Below are 15,197 nucleotides of genomic sequence, written 5' to 3' on the forward strand. Positions count from 1 at the left end.
AGCTCCTTGTTGTTTGCAGTGGATGCTTCGGATATATCCTGGCTGATGAAGATGTTGCAATGCTCTCATGCATTAAAGAAAAAAGGGGGCTTCCATAGTGTGATAACGTAAAAAAACTTTTTATTTATAAAAGCGTAAATAAAACAAATGTCCCAAACAGTTTTGTATATTCCTGCCCAGTTATAGAGTCCAAAAGCTATGGTGCCAATATCTGAAAATTGATCATACCTGAGTTACTGACAACCTAAATCTAAATTACTTAAAACTCTAACATGCCAGAAAAGTACAAATGCACACCAAATGACCCCTTTTTGGAAAGAAGATATTCCAAGGTATTTAGAAAAATGCATGGCGAGTTTTGTGAAGTTGTCATTTTTTCCCACAATTCTTTGCAAAATCAAGATTTTTTCACAAAACTGTCATATTAGCAGGTTATGTCTCACACACAGCATATGCATACAACAAATTACACCCCAAAACACATTCTGCTATTACTCCTGAGTACGGCGGTACCACATGTGTGAGACTTTTACACAGCATGGCCACATACAGAGGCCCAACATGCACGGAGCACCTTCAGGCGTTCTGGAGCACCCAGGCCAATTCTGACATTTCTCTCCTACATGTAAAAATCATCATTTATTTGCTAGAAAATTACATAGAACCCCAAAACATTATATATGTTTTTTTAGCAAAGACCCTAGAGAATACAATTGCGGTCATTGCAACTTTTTATCTCGCATGGTATTTGCGCAGCAATTTCTAAAAAAACAAAACAGTAAAGTTAGCCCAATGTTTTTGCATAATGTGAAAGATGAAGTTACGCCGAGTAAACAGATACCTAACATGTCACCCTTCAAAATTGCACAGGCTCGTGGAATGGCGCCAAACTTCGCTACTTAAAAATCCCCATAGGTGACGCTTTAAAATTTTTTACTGGTTACATGTTTTGAGTTACAGAGGAGGTCTAGGGCCAAAATTATTGCTCTCACTCTAACGTTTGCAGCAATACCTCAATACGTTCGCTTCTGCATGCGAGCACACGGGGACAGGGACGCTTTAATTTTTTTTTTTTCTATTGTTCATTTTACTTTATTTATATTAGTTTGACACTTTTTTCCAAAAAATTTATTTTTTTATCACTTTTATTCCTATTACAAGGGATGTAAACATCCCTTGTAATAGGAATATGGCATGACAGGTCCTCTTTACAGTGAGATATGGGGTCAATAAGACCCCACATCTCACCTCTAGGCTGGGAAGCCTGAAATAATAATAAAAAAAAACGATCCTGGCTTTGATCGTAGGGGTGAGTAGGTAGAAGCACCGGAGGGTGGCGGGAGGGGGGGTGTCCCCTCTCGCCTCCCGTAAGAATGATCAAGCAGTGGAACAGCCGCTATGATCTTTCTTATGGTGTAGGGAATCGCCGGCTGAAAAAGCTGATATCTGAATGATGCCTGCAGCTGCAGGCATCATTCAGATATCCCCGCACAAATTCAAGGACGTCATATGACAGCGGGCGGGAATGGTTAAAACGCATTTTTTTTTTAACACAAAGTTGTTTATTTATACAGTATTTCTAACACATAGCATGTACATACCAAAAATGACACCCCAAAATAGATTCTCTTACTCCTCCTGCGTACAGCAATACCACATGTGTGAGACTTCCACAGCCTGGCCACAGGCTGGGTATTATGGAGTATTGCGGGGTATTATGGAGTATTGCAGGGTATTGCATAGTATTGTGGGGTATTGCGGAGTATTGCAGGGTATTGCAGGGTGTTGCATAGTATTGCATAGTATTGCAGGGTATTGCAGAGCATTGCAGGGTATTGCCGAGTATTGCACAGGATATTGCACAGGGTATTGAAGAGTATTGCACAGGATATTGCAGAGTATTGCACAGGGTATTGCAGAGGATATAGCAGAGTATTGCACAGGATATTGCAGAGTATTGCACAGGGTATTGCACAGGGTATTGCCGAGTATTGCACAGGGTATTGCAGGGTATTGCACAGGATATTGCAGAGTATTGCACAGGGTATTGCTGAGTATTGCACAGGGTATTGCTGAGTATTGCACAGGGTATTGCTGAGTATTGCACAGGATCTTGCAGAGTATTGCACAGGGTATTGCAAAGGGTATTGCAGAGTATTGCACAGGATATTGCAGAGTATTGACAAAAAACAGAAAAGAGAGGGCGCACCGGCCTTGTGCATTATCTTTAAAAAAGTTTATTAAAAGAAGGAAACGTAAAAATACTACTCACAAGGGTAGATAAAAATCGTGCATAATGGTCTATTGATGATGATAATGGATACACCAATAGCAGTCTCCAGACCTACGGACAAGACGTGCAGCTGCTGGCTGATGCGTTTCGAAGGTAGCACCTTCTTCTTCAGAGCCTAGCAGTGTCCATCTCTTACAGCTACTTAAATAGTGTGCTCATCTAAGGGGCACAGACCAGGCTGACCCAAGAGCCACTCCCATGTGAATGGGCGGTCAAGAGGCGGGCCCTGGCGTAACACCATAGAAACCATATGTATACATATATGTAGGCACACCAAAGTGTGTGGGGAACACAAGTGCACAAGTGTGGCAAGTGTCTCAAACACAAAAATTTGTGTTCGTAGCGGTGAGTAGGTAGAAGCACCGGAGGGTGGCGGGAGGGGGGGCGTCCCCTCTTGCCTCCCGTAAGAATGATCAAGCAGTGGAACAGCCGCTATGATCTATCTTATGGTGTAGGGAATCGCCGGCTGAAAAAGCTGATATCTGAATGATGCCTGTAGCTGCAGGCATCATTCAGATATCCCTGCACAAAGTCAAGGACGTCATATGACAGCGGGCGGGAAGTGGTTAAAACGCATTTTTTTTTTTTAACACAAAGTTGTCCATTTATACAATATTTCTAACACATAGCATGTACATACCAAAAATGACACCCCAAAATAGATTCTCTTACTCCTCCTGAGTACGGCAATACCACATGTGTGAGACTTCCACAGCCTGGCCACATACAGAGGCCAAGTACAGCCGAGTATGGCTGAGCATGGCCGAATATGGCAGAGTATTGCGGAGTATTGCAGGGTATTGCATAGTATTTTGGGGTATTGCAGGGTATTGCAGAGTATTGCAGGCTATAGCAGGGTATTGGGGGGTATTGCGGGGTATTGCACAGGGTATTGCTGAGTATTGCACAGGATATTGCAGAGTATTGCACAGGGTATTGCAGAGTATTGCACAGGATATTGCAGAGTAATGCACAGGGTATTGCAGGGTATGGCGGGGTATTGTGGAGTATTGCAGGGTATTGCATAGTATTGCATAGTATTGCAGAGTATTGCGGGGTATTGCACAGGGTATTGCCGGGTATTGCCGGGTATTGCACAGGGTATTGCAGAGTATTGCACAGGGTATTGCACAGGGTATTGCACAGGATATTGCACAGGGTATTGCAGAGTATTGCACAGGATATTGCACAGGGTATTGCATAGGGTATTGCAGAGTATTGCACAGGGTATTGCAGAGTATTGCACAGGATATTGCAGAGTATTGCACAGGGTATTGCAGAGTATTGCACAGGGTATTGCAGAGTATTGCACAGGGTATTGCAGAGTATTGCACAGGATATTGCAGAGTATTGCACAGGGTATTGCAGAGTATTGCACAGGGTATTGCAGAGTATTGCACAGGGTATTGCAGAGTATTGCACAGGATATTGCAGAGTATTGCACAGGGTATTGCAGAGTATTGCACAGGGTATTGCAGAGTATTGCAAAGGGTATTACACAGGGTATTGCAGAGTATTGCACAGGATATTGCAGAGTATTGCACAGGGTATTGCAGAGTATTGCACAGGGTATTGCAGAGTATTGCAGAGTATTGCACAGGGTATTGCAGAGTATTGCACAGGGTATTGCACAGGGTATTGCAGAATATTGCACAGGGTATTGCAGAATATTGCACAGGGTATTGCAGGGTATTTCTGAGCATGGAGGGATGGCTGAGCATGGATGGATGAATTGTGGCTCTGTATCACAGATCAGCGCTGTGGGCACTACAGATGCAGCCCACAGCGCTGCTGCCATCCGATCCCTCCCCCTCTGCACAGATCGGTACACAGAGGGGAGGGAGGAAACGGCGCTATGATATGGAGCCGGTTTGTTTTACAAGTGATCGCTTCGTCATTTGACGGAGCGATCACATGGTAAACGGCCACGATTAGCGCTGTGGGCACTACAGATGCAGCCCACAGCGCTGCTGCCATCCGATCCCTCCCCCTCTGCACAGATCGGTACACAGAGGGGAGGGAGGAAACGGCGTTATGATATGACGCCGGTTTGTTTTACAAGTGATTGCTCCGTCATTTGGCGGAGCGTTCACATGGTAAACGGCCGCGATCAACGGCCGTTTACTGTGATCCGTGATGCGCCGGGTCCTCTGTACCCGGTGGTCACGGATGTTCTCGGGTGCGGCGAGAGCGGAATTCTTGGAGGACGTCATAGTACGCCCTCCAGGAGTTAAGCAACCGCCCTGTGGCTGTCATTTGGCTATGGGCCAGTTGTTAAGTGGTTAATATGTCAATCTTATCATCCTATAGATTGTATATTGTGCTCCTCCTGAAGAAGCGGTTTATGGCCACAAAACATGTTGAGGACGATCGTGCACTGAGGCCAATCATACAACTCCCAATCACCATCATGGAGTGTATTTGAGTACCAGTGTCATGTTATCAAATTTGTACAATTTTTCATAGCCATTACTATAGTATCTAGATACTTTATTTTAAATTTATATTAATAAAGGAATTTTATTTTTATTGGATGTTATATCTGTTCAGGGTACCACAATAGTCCATTTTTCCCTTTTGTCCCCCCTGTCTTAGAGACTCTCTTATGGGGAATTGTCTCCTTGCACCCATTCATTCAGTTGGGACATGAAGTTGTCCTGCCGAAATGGCGGGCCTTCAATGAGTGGGCTGTCCCTTCTGCCCAGTCAATATCGAGATAGTTGAAGTTCCCCATCACAATGACATTTCCCTGCCTCGCCGCTGTTTCTAACTGTGAAAGGAGATCCAACTCCTCATATTCCTTCAGGTTAGGAGGCCTGTAACATACCCCCTCTATTAATTTTCCACTTACTTCTTCTCTTTGGAGTTCCACCCATACGGACTCCACCTCCCCCCTTACCCCATCACTGATGCCATTCCTCTCTTCCACCCGTAAATCAATCTTGATATATAGACATACCCTTTCCTCTCTTCTACCCTCCCTGTCCTTCTGATACAAGGAATACCAATGGATATTTGCTAGCCAGTCATGTGAGCTATCAAACCAAGTTTCTGTTATTCCCACGAAGTCCACATCCTCCTCATGTAACAGCAGCAGGTAACGGATATGTAACGGGTGCATATTATTTTCTCCTTAGGTATTCTGAGGCTACGTTTTTGATCTGTCCACTCATTCATGCTGGGATTAGATGTTATGGATATATCATCACAGTGTCTCCACTAATACCCTCTGTCCTTTGCTCACTTCCGGCTATCTAATTCTTCTGAACCCCCCCAATAGCCCTTTCAACTTCTTGGCCATCCTCTCCCCTCCCTGAGCTGCACACTTCCCATTAAGATGCAGTCCGTTCCCAGGGCTGGATTAACATAGGGGCTATTGGAGCTGTAGCTCCAGGCCCCTACCTTAAGATGCCCAGTGAGCCACCAATGCTGCCCTGCTCTGTGGGTGTACACATGATTGATATGTAAATCGCGGGCTGTATTTATATGTAAATAATGGACGGCAGACAGCATTGATACGTAAATTGCGGATGGCAGGCAGCATCGATATGTAAATTGCATACGGCAGGCGGCATCGATATGTAAATTGCGGGCGGCAGAAGGCATTGATATGTAAATCACCGGCTGCAGGCAGTAAGTGAATCAAGGGCGTGTTCATAGGTATATCAAACTCTACCATCACCTCTGCTGAATGCTGCCAACATTGGGGATGTAAACATGCCCTGCCTTTCACTGAGTCTGCTATCTGCCATCTGCCTGTACTGCAAAGGTGAATAAATGGGATGTCCAAAGGTAAACAAGAAGGGATTACAGTTTGGAGTGCAAACATGTGCAAGGAGGAGGTGTACCGGGGGGGGTTGTTGGGGTGCAAAGATGAGCAAAGGCATGTGGCGTGCACTCTTCACCTGCACATACTACCCGCCACCATACACTCCACACTCCTCTCCTGCACATACTAACCGCCATCATATACTATGTATTCCTCTGTTGTACATACTACCCACCACCATACACTCCACACTCCACACTCCACACCTGCAAATACTGGCCACCATTGCACCCTAATCAGTCCTCTTCTATACATACTACCCGCTGTCATGCACTCCGTATTCCTTTCCTACACATACCATCATACCCTCTGTAGTGAAGTGAATGTCCCTCACACACACACAAAGTACATACTACAATGGCTTGTTGGATGCACAGCAAAAAAGGTGTCACTGGAACTTTTTTGAAATGTTGGCAACTATGTTCTATGTGACTCACAGTATATACACTATTTTGTATATCACACACTCCTGCACTATATGTACGCTATATTGTATATTGCATACTTCTTACCAATGCATTCACTATCTCAACAGTTGCTGGTTGCTAAGGTGGCAGCTAAAAGGCCCACTAAAATCCTAAGCACCAGGCCCATGATGCGCTTAATCCAGCCCTGTCCTTAATCCAGCCCTGTCCGTCCCTACTAAAGAGCTGAGAAGTCAATCCAGTTCTCCAGGTACCCGAAACCCTTCTTCCTACACCAGCTCCTCAGCCACTTGTTGATTTCCCTAAGCTCCTGCTGCCTCTTTGGTGTGGCTCGAGGTACAGGTAGTATTTCTGAGAAAACCACCTTGGAGATCCTTCTCTTCAATATAGCTCCTAAGTCCCTGAAATCGTTTTTAAGGATGTTCCACCTTCCTCTTACTTTATCATTGATACCAATGTGTTCCATGACAGCTGGGTCCTCCCCAGCCCCACCCAATATTCCGCCCATCCGATCCACGACGTGTCAAACTCGAGCACCCGGTAAACACCATACCGTCTGGAGATCCCGGTCTTTGTGGCAGATTACCCTATCTGTCCTTCTAATAATTAAGTCCCCTGTCACCAGTACCTGTCTAACCTTGCCTGTATGCTTGGCCCCCTACTGACCTGAGCAGTTATTTCCCTGGCAGCTAGGGGAGGGCGCCGGCTCCGGCAATGCCACACCTGAGCTGATATCCCCAACATCACGCAACTTGACATATTTGTTGGGATGTACCAACTCAGGACTGACCTCCCAAAGGCTCTTCCCTCTACCCCTCCTTCTAACTTTCACCCAGCTACCTACTGTACCTCCATATCTCCACCCCCCTCTATACTGGCCTCCACCAGCACCTGCTGGGCAATGCCCAAACTCCTTTTGTTGATGCTACGCAGTGTTGCCACCTGATTCTCTAGATGCAAGATTTGGGTTTCCAGAAAAACAACTCGCTCACATGTCACATAGCAGTATTCACCCTCAAATGAATGGCTCTTCAAGGAACGCATACATGGAGCAAGGTGTGCACTGGGTCGCATCACCAATCCTGTTGGACGTTTTACCCGCTACTCTAATGGGGATATTAAATGGTTACTCTCAGCACTCTACACCATTGTTTCTCAGCTCCAGTCCTCAAGGTGCCCCAACAGGTCATATTTTCAGGATTTCCCTCATATGAAACGGCTGTGGTAATTACTAAGGCAGTGAAACTGATCAAATCACCTGTGCAAAATAATGAAGAGCCTGAAAACATGACCTGCTGGAGCGCCTTAAGGACTGGAGTTGAGAAACACTGCTCTACACTACTCCAAGTTACTCCTTGTGCTACAGCTTCTCTAAGTTACTCCCAGTAATCCATGTTGTTTCAAATTACTCACAGTTACCCCCAATACTCCAAGTTACTTCAAGTTACTCTAAGACACTCCCAGAACTCCAAGTCACTATCTAGTACCCAACTTATCAGTCTGTACTCTGAGTCACTACTTAGCACTTCAAGTACCCAGTACTCCAAGTCAATAACAAGTACTCAGAGTCAATATTCAGTACTCCAAGCTATCCCAAGTCACCCTCATTCTCTTGTCGGCTACTCCTCAGTCCCTATCCCCACACTTACCTGTCAGTGTGTCCCTGCTGCCACTGCACACCTGTCCCTGTGGTATACAGCTCTTCCTGTTAGTGTCTCTGCCCCTGTCCCCTGCCTCCTCAGCTCCCACTCCCGCACTGCTCCACCTGTCAAGCCTCGGTCCTCTCACTCCCCAGTGCCCAGGCTCCCGATCCCCAGAGACTTTAGCCATTTCTCCTGTGGTGTGCAGCATCTTCCTCACAGCTCCTCCTCTGGTCAGTGACTGAACAGCCAAAATGTCAGTGGAAGGACATCTGCTATTTTCTGAGAAATACCAAATATGTGATCTCTTGGTATGAGTATCATAGTCCTTTCTACACAAACAATTTGCTCTAGTATTAAATGTAGCTAGTCTATTGAGGAAGTCATTGGTTATGTGCACTTCAATGGTTTTCTTCATATACATGTATATTGATAAACTATTACAAGATTTGATTATCATTCTTACAGTGTGCTGACCATGCTAACATCTGTCTTAATTATTCTGAACTTGGAAACAGATTTACCTACCTTTGTAATATACATGGCTAATGTACATAACATTAGATGCTTCATCAAACGGTGTCAGTCCAGATTTCGTTTTTTTGGGTAGTCGAGCATCCAAAAACTCATTGATTAAATGTACTGCCGTTGCTGAATTTGTGAAGTTTACAGCTCTTGTATACAAATGATCAGCAGATGGTCCCAAGTCATGAATAAAGTTTTCAGACAAAGGGACCCCTGGAGAGACAAAAATAGAGACTGTTTTCCACACTGAAATGCTGTCATTTTTAGAAAAGAGAGCACTGTCAATGGTTTTCAATTTTGATATTATTTTTAAACCATTTACTTGAGAAGTGCAGCTTGTGCTTCCAGATGGATGTTCAAACCCTAGAAGTTTCTGTAAACTCATAGCAGTTTCTCCAGAAGCACCAAGATAAAAGGACACCATTGAACAATAAAAATTGGTTGAGGGTAGAAGGATAGTGTTACTTGTATGTATTCCTTTCAAAGCCTCAAAGGCTCGAAGACCCAAATCATTGATAAGTGAAGTCACAAAGCTTTCAAGGTAACCAAAATTATATTTCCTAGGATATGTTTTGACTTTCCAGATTTTCTCTTCAGATGTGATCTCCGTTTCAATAGAGATGGGCAGGAATGTTTTTTCAATTGTGTCATTTTGTGTTTGTATATGTTCACATTCACTTTTGTTGTACGCAAATAGGTTGAACGGATGAACATAGACCCGATTGCATGTGGATAAGACAAGGGACGCAATCAAGCACAGCAGAATATTTTGGATATACATCGTTAAATGCAGATCTGTAAAAATAAAACAGTAAATATATTAAATATTCTATCAAGCAGACATGTGTTAGCATTTCATTTGCAAATTGGTGTTGCTAAAATGATTTATTAAGAAACATTATTATGTTGTCTTGTGTCCACTTAATGCTACAGTGTAAGTAATTATACTTATCCCAAAAATATGACGACAAATGGCATTCAAAATTCATCTTCAGTACCCAAATTAATACTGCAGATTCAGTGTTTATGATTGCAGTATTATGAATTACCTGCTTAATATAGCATATCAAGAGATATCACATATGTTATCATGACTTGATTTCATCAAAGAAGCAAAATTTCCAGGTGTTATTGACACCTGAAATGTTTCCCTTGTGATTTTTAACATCTGATACACTAAGCTTTTATACAGAGTGAAAAAGTAAAATGTGACAAGATTGTTTTAACATTTTACTTCAGTTAAGAGCAAAGATTATTATTGTAAAAGTATTAAAATTAAAATAGGTTTTGCTGTACAAAGAAATCCATGCACATTAAAATTTTTAGAATCACCTTTTGCAGCAATAACAACTTTGAAGGCTACAGTATATTTATAAAGCAGTGATTTGGCATTCAGCATACATTTACTGTAAGTGAATCTGCCAGATGCATGAATTTTAAATGAAGTGGACTGATTTATCACCAGTAAGTTTTTTTTTTTGTGAAAATCACACTCATTGCTTTATAAATACACCCCTAAGTGTTGTGCCCATCAGTCCAGGTAGCAGGATGTGGGATATAACACTCATTTTAAAGGGGTGCGCAATGATAGCTGTCAATCTGTAGCATTTGTGTAGGCAGGTGAAGGTAAGCTCCAGGGGTGCAACGGATCAAAAAACTCACGGTTCGAATCGTTCTTCGGATCAGAGTCACGGATCGGATCATTTTTCGGATCAGCAAAAAAAAAAAAATCTCCCCACTGTAATATCCACAATCTCCCCCCACTGTAATATCCACAATCTCCCCCACTGTAATATCCACAATCTCCCCCACTGCTGTAATATATACGTCATCTCCCCCACTGTAATATCCACGTCATCTCCCCCACTGTAATATCCACGTCATCTTCCCCGCTGCTGTAATATCCACGTCATCTCCCCGCTGTAATATCCACGTCATCTCCCCACTGTAATATCTACGTCATCTCCCCCACTGTAATATCCACGTCATCTCCCCCACTGTAATATCCATGTCATCTCCCCCACTTTAATGGACATCTTCCCCACTCACTGTAATATCCACAATCTCTCCCACTGTAATAGACATCTCCCCCACTCATGTTGAATTTTTTTTTTTTTTTTTTGAAAAATATTTATTGATTTTTTCAAAATATATTCATAGAAGACATTGTACAGAACAATTGTAAGGCATGAATATAGACAATTATTCTGTATATAGAATGCATGTTCTATCTAAACATAACAAAAACAGATTTATAGGGGTCGTTGGGGAAGGGGAGGGGAGAGAGGGGGGGGAGGGGGGTAAGCAATTCACATTTGCCAGCTTGTGACTAACATTGGGCAATAAATTGCCAAAAAGGTTGATCCTACATTTTCGTACCTTTAGGGAATGGAGGCGACTTATGAGTCTATCTAGCTAGATAACCTACAATATGGTCTAGGTGAAACATGTTATTTGGGTAAATATAGTCCCGAAGTGTAATAGCTGAAGTTGATGGATGTCAAGGAGCTTCAGGTGATTGTATGCCGCCTACGGTGGTTTAAATGAAGAAGGATCAGAGGTCGGAGGAATTTTAAGTTTGCCAAGTGAGTTGGTGATGTCTCTCGTCAGGTACCATTCTGTATATCTAAATGGGTGCATTATATCTTGGATGGTCTGTTGGGGAAATGTGGCTTCCAGGAATCTTCTCCAGCGTTTGAAAAATCGTGGGGTAAAGCGAAGATTTGACTTGATGAGGTCCAATCTTTCTAGATAGAATAATGAAGTCAAGGCTTTTATAACCGCAGGTAGACTGGGCGGCGATGTCGATATCCAGTGGGACATAATAGTGAGGCCCGGAACGAAAGGACTGCAAGGAGGGATAGTGTAGGGCCGGGCATGACAGTGTGTCTAAGGGAGACACATATGGGGTTAATGTGGAAAGGAGTAATGGGAGTGGCAAGAAAGGGGAAGGTAAGAAAGAAGTTTTTGCCAAAGGGGAGTGGTTATATTTATAGAGGGGGCGGTGCAAAGGGTCAGTGTGAAGATGAACTTACAGGAGGAGGCAGTTTTTCTCACTGCTCCTCCATGATGTCAGAGATTGAAGCAATACCAGAGTGGCTGCAGAGACAGGCGCGGAGCTCATGGAGGATGAGGCAGACGGATCCCCGTCAGGTGAGGTGTCCCATCGCGGAGGTCGCGGCCTCCAGCGTGCTTGTCACCAGGGCCTGCATCTAGACCCATTCACCTCCCCAGAAGCCCGACAGAGGAGCGATCGCTTCCCCCGGCAAAAGAGCATCAGCCACAGCTTTCAGCAGGCCCTGGGTGGTCCACACGCCGCCTGCCTAATCCAGTGGGTGGGGCCACGGGCCAACATGGCGCCGGTTCCCCGCACGGACATCGTGGGTCAGGAAGCAGGGCGGCATCCCCATCCGCACACAGCGATCAGAGGGGGGAGATGATGAGGGACGGAGAGCCGAGCAGAGACACGGAGGTGGTGGAGCGGGAGATTGGGAAGTCGGTGAGGGGGCGGAGCCTACCGGGACAGCACTTGGTGGGACAAGATGGCGGAGGAAGAACAACACATGACAGCCAGGACATCGCCAGGTCAGGTCAGTGACGCCGGTCTGGAGAAGGAGGAATTTCGGGGGTGAAGCGGGCCCCACAACTGCCAAGCACCACGGCCTTAGGGATTTCATCTCCCGGGGGGCTTGCTATGCCACCCATCCTGGAACAGGACGAGAGGTCAGAAGGGAAAGCATCAGGGGAGGAGGAACCACTAGTACCAGCGATGGAGAGCAACGCGGCGGCTGTTGGGGGAGCTCCTGGTCAGCCCGGTAAGTCAATGGTTAATTTGTCTTTGTCTGATGAATTGCAGGATGTGTTAGGGGTGGTAGCTGCGGGTACGGTTAGGCCAGCAGTTCCTTTGATACAGTCAGGGGGGGATACGCTGGGCCAGCAGGGGGCAGGGCACAGGCAGCTGACGGATTTATTGGAGGGCCTGCGGGCGTTGTTAGGTAGATTTGAGGCAGTGGTTGGAGGAACTGGGGGATCTGGGGTGGAGATGCCCCCGGCAGCTCCGATACCCGTGCAGTCAGGGGTAGGAGTGGTCACCGAGAAGGCAGGGGAAAAAGGGGATACGGAGAAGGCGGAGAGGACCAATATGGTCAGGACTGCGAACGCGGCAAAGTGCGAAGTATACCTCTACTTCGAGGGCCTGCTGGGAGCTCATCTAAAACAGGAAGTCCGGGATAAGATTTACAAGGGCGAGTATGTGGAGATTTTTCGCTACTGCCATTGGAAAAAATTAACTTGGACAGGGTGAAACCTGATGATTCCAAGAAGGAGAACGAGGAAAGAAGGAGGTACAGGCTTATACCGTGTACATTTGTTAACTGGCTGCAAGCGTTTGCCATTATGGTGAGCGTTATTGGTGAGAAGAACCCCGAGCATTGCTCGGCTTTGTTCTGTTACATGGACGCTATAGGAGGGGCACATGGGGTGTACGGTGGTACTGCTTGGCTTAGATACAACGAGCAGTTCAGACAGCGCAGAGCAGGCCGCCCGTCTCTGCATTGGGATCATAAAGATATTAGCCTCTGGATGAGGCTTATGTCTTCAGCGAGGGCCCCGCCTCAGTTTTTTTCAGGGGAAGGCCGGGGGTACACATTCCTCAGGACTGCCGGCCGGAAAGAAGTGGGGAGTATGCTGGCAGTGCAATGAGGGCTCCTGTAAATTTGGAGCAGCATAAAAGTTCAAGCACGAGTGCTCTGGGTGAGGGGGAGCCCATATATTGTCCAGGTGTTTTAAGAGAGGGAAGCATGCCGGTGACTCTGCTCAAAAGAGGGACGACGCCGGTGAGGGTGGAAAGGATGCTTCCTTTTCTAAGTAAGTATCCAGACAGGGAAGCGGCAAAGTTATTGGCTTCGGGATTTCAGGACGGTTTTAAGAACCCGTGTTCGTTGGCGATGGTTCTGCCAAAGGCAAGGAATCTGACATCTGCTTTACAGCATCCGGGGGTGGTGGAGGACAAATTGGGAAGAGAAGTGGCCATGGGGCGCATGGGGGGGCCCTTTGCCAACAAACCCTGGCAGGATTTGGTGGTGTCACCATTGGGGGTGGTGCCCAAGAAGGAACCGAACAAGTTCCGCGTGATACACCACTTATCTTTTCCAAAAGCCATGTTCGCGGCTTTCAGCTCGTTTTTGGAGTGGGTGATTAGGGAGGTTTCCGGCTTAGGTTCAGTCATACATTATTTGGATGACTTTTTGTGTATAGGCCCCCCTGCTTCCTCTGTGTGTGCGATTCTACTTTCCACGTTGCAGCACATCGCAGGCAGGTTTGGTATACCATTGGCCGCAGAAAGAACGGAAGGCCCAACGGCTGAACTTAGCTTTTGGGGATAGTAATAGACTCAATGGCGATGGAGTGCCGATTGCCCAGAGGTAAGTTGGAGGACTTGCAGAAGGAAATTCGGGAAATCCACGGACTGCGGAAAGTTCAGTTGAGGACTCTGCAGTCGTTGCTGGGTAAGTTGAATTTTGCCTGCAGGATCATCCCCATGGGGCAGGTATTGCCGACGGCTGTTGGCAGCCACCGCGGGGGTAAAGGCCCCGACTCATTTTATTCGCCTGACCGGGGAACACAGGGAGGATTTAAAGGTGTGGTATGAGTTTTTAGCCTCATACAATGGCAGGGCGGTGTGGATGTCTGGCCCGGTGAGTAATTTCGATGTAGAGCTGGTTACAGACGCTGCAGGCTCCATGGGCTATGGTGCATTTTTCCAAGGGCAGTGGAGCGTGGACCCCTGGCCGCAGTCTTGGGAGAGGGCGGAGTTCCTTAAGAATTTAGTGCAACTGGAACTTTTCCAGTGGTGCTGGCTTTGGAACTGTGGGGGGAGGCATGCCAGATTCTAAAGTTGAGAATAAATTGTGACAACATGGGAGTAGTGCAGGTGGTCAATCGCATGTCTGCGTCACCACAACCAGTTATACGGCTTTTGCGGAAACTGGTGTTGAGGTGTTTGAGATTAAATATTTTATTTATGCGGTGCACATCCCGGGTGTCGACAATTTGCTAGCTGACTCCTTGTCTCGATTTCAATGGAACAAGTTCAGGGAGCTGGCTCCGGGTGCACAAAAAGAAGGAGTTCCTTGCCCGGACTGGATTTGGGAGCTGCCCTTGGAGTCACCGCGGGATGGATTCGGCAGTCTAAGTGAGTCCACTTGGTCAGCCTACGCGAAGGTATGGAAAGAATGGTCAGGGTTGGTACAGGAGGCAGGGGCTGGGAAAATGGGGTCTGACGGACGGTTACTGGTATTGTATTTTGTAGCTAGGAACATTGAAAAATGTTTTTTCGGTCTCTTCCATCGATAAAAAAATGGCGGGCTTATCGTTTCTTTTCAAATTAATGGGAGGGGAGGACTGGAAAAAAGATTTTGGGTGAAGCAGGCCATAAAGGGTTATCGAAAACATAATATGTGGAAGGATGTGAGACGGCCTGTCAC

General features: G+C 45.9%; 1 protein-coding gene across 1 annotated transcript in view; it reads right to left on the bottom strand.

Moving 5' to 3' along the window:
• AGT (angiotensinogen) overlaps positions 1 to 15,197 on the bottom strand; it is a 203,141-nt gene that overhangs the window by 122,941 nt on the left and 65,003 nt on the right. Inside the window, exon 2 of the mRNA XM_073627556.1 lies at positions 8,716 to 9,507. Coding sequence (XP_073483657.1) covers positions 8,716 to 9,493 — 778 coding nt within the window. The 5' untranslated portion in view covers positions 9,494 to 9,507. The remainder of the gene's footprint in view (positions 1 to 8,715; positions 9,508 to 15,197) is intronic.

This window comes from Aquarana catesbeiana, linkage group LG04, assembly GCF_042186555.1.
Source record: "Aquarana catesbeiana isolate 2022-GZ linkage group LG04, ASM4218655v1, whole genome shotgun sequence".
In the NCBI taxonomy this organism is placed as follows: domain Eukaryota; kingdom Metazoa; phylum Chordata; class Amphibia; order Anura; family Ranidae; genus Aquarana; species Aquarana catesbeiana.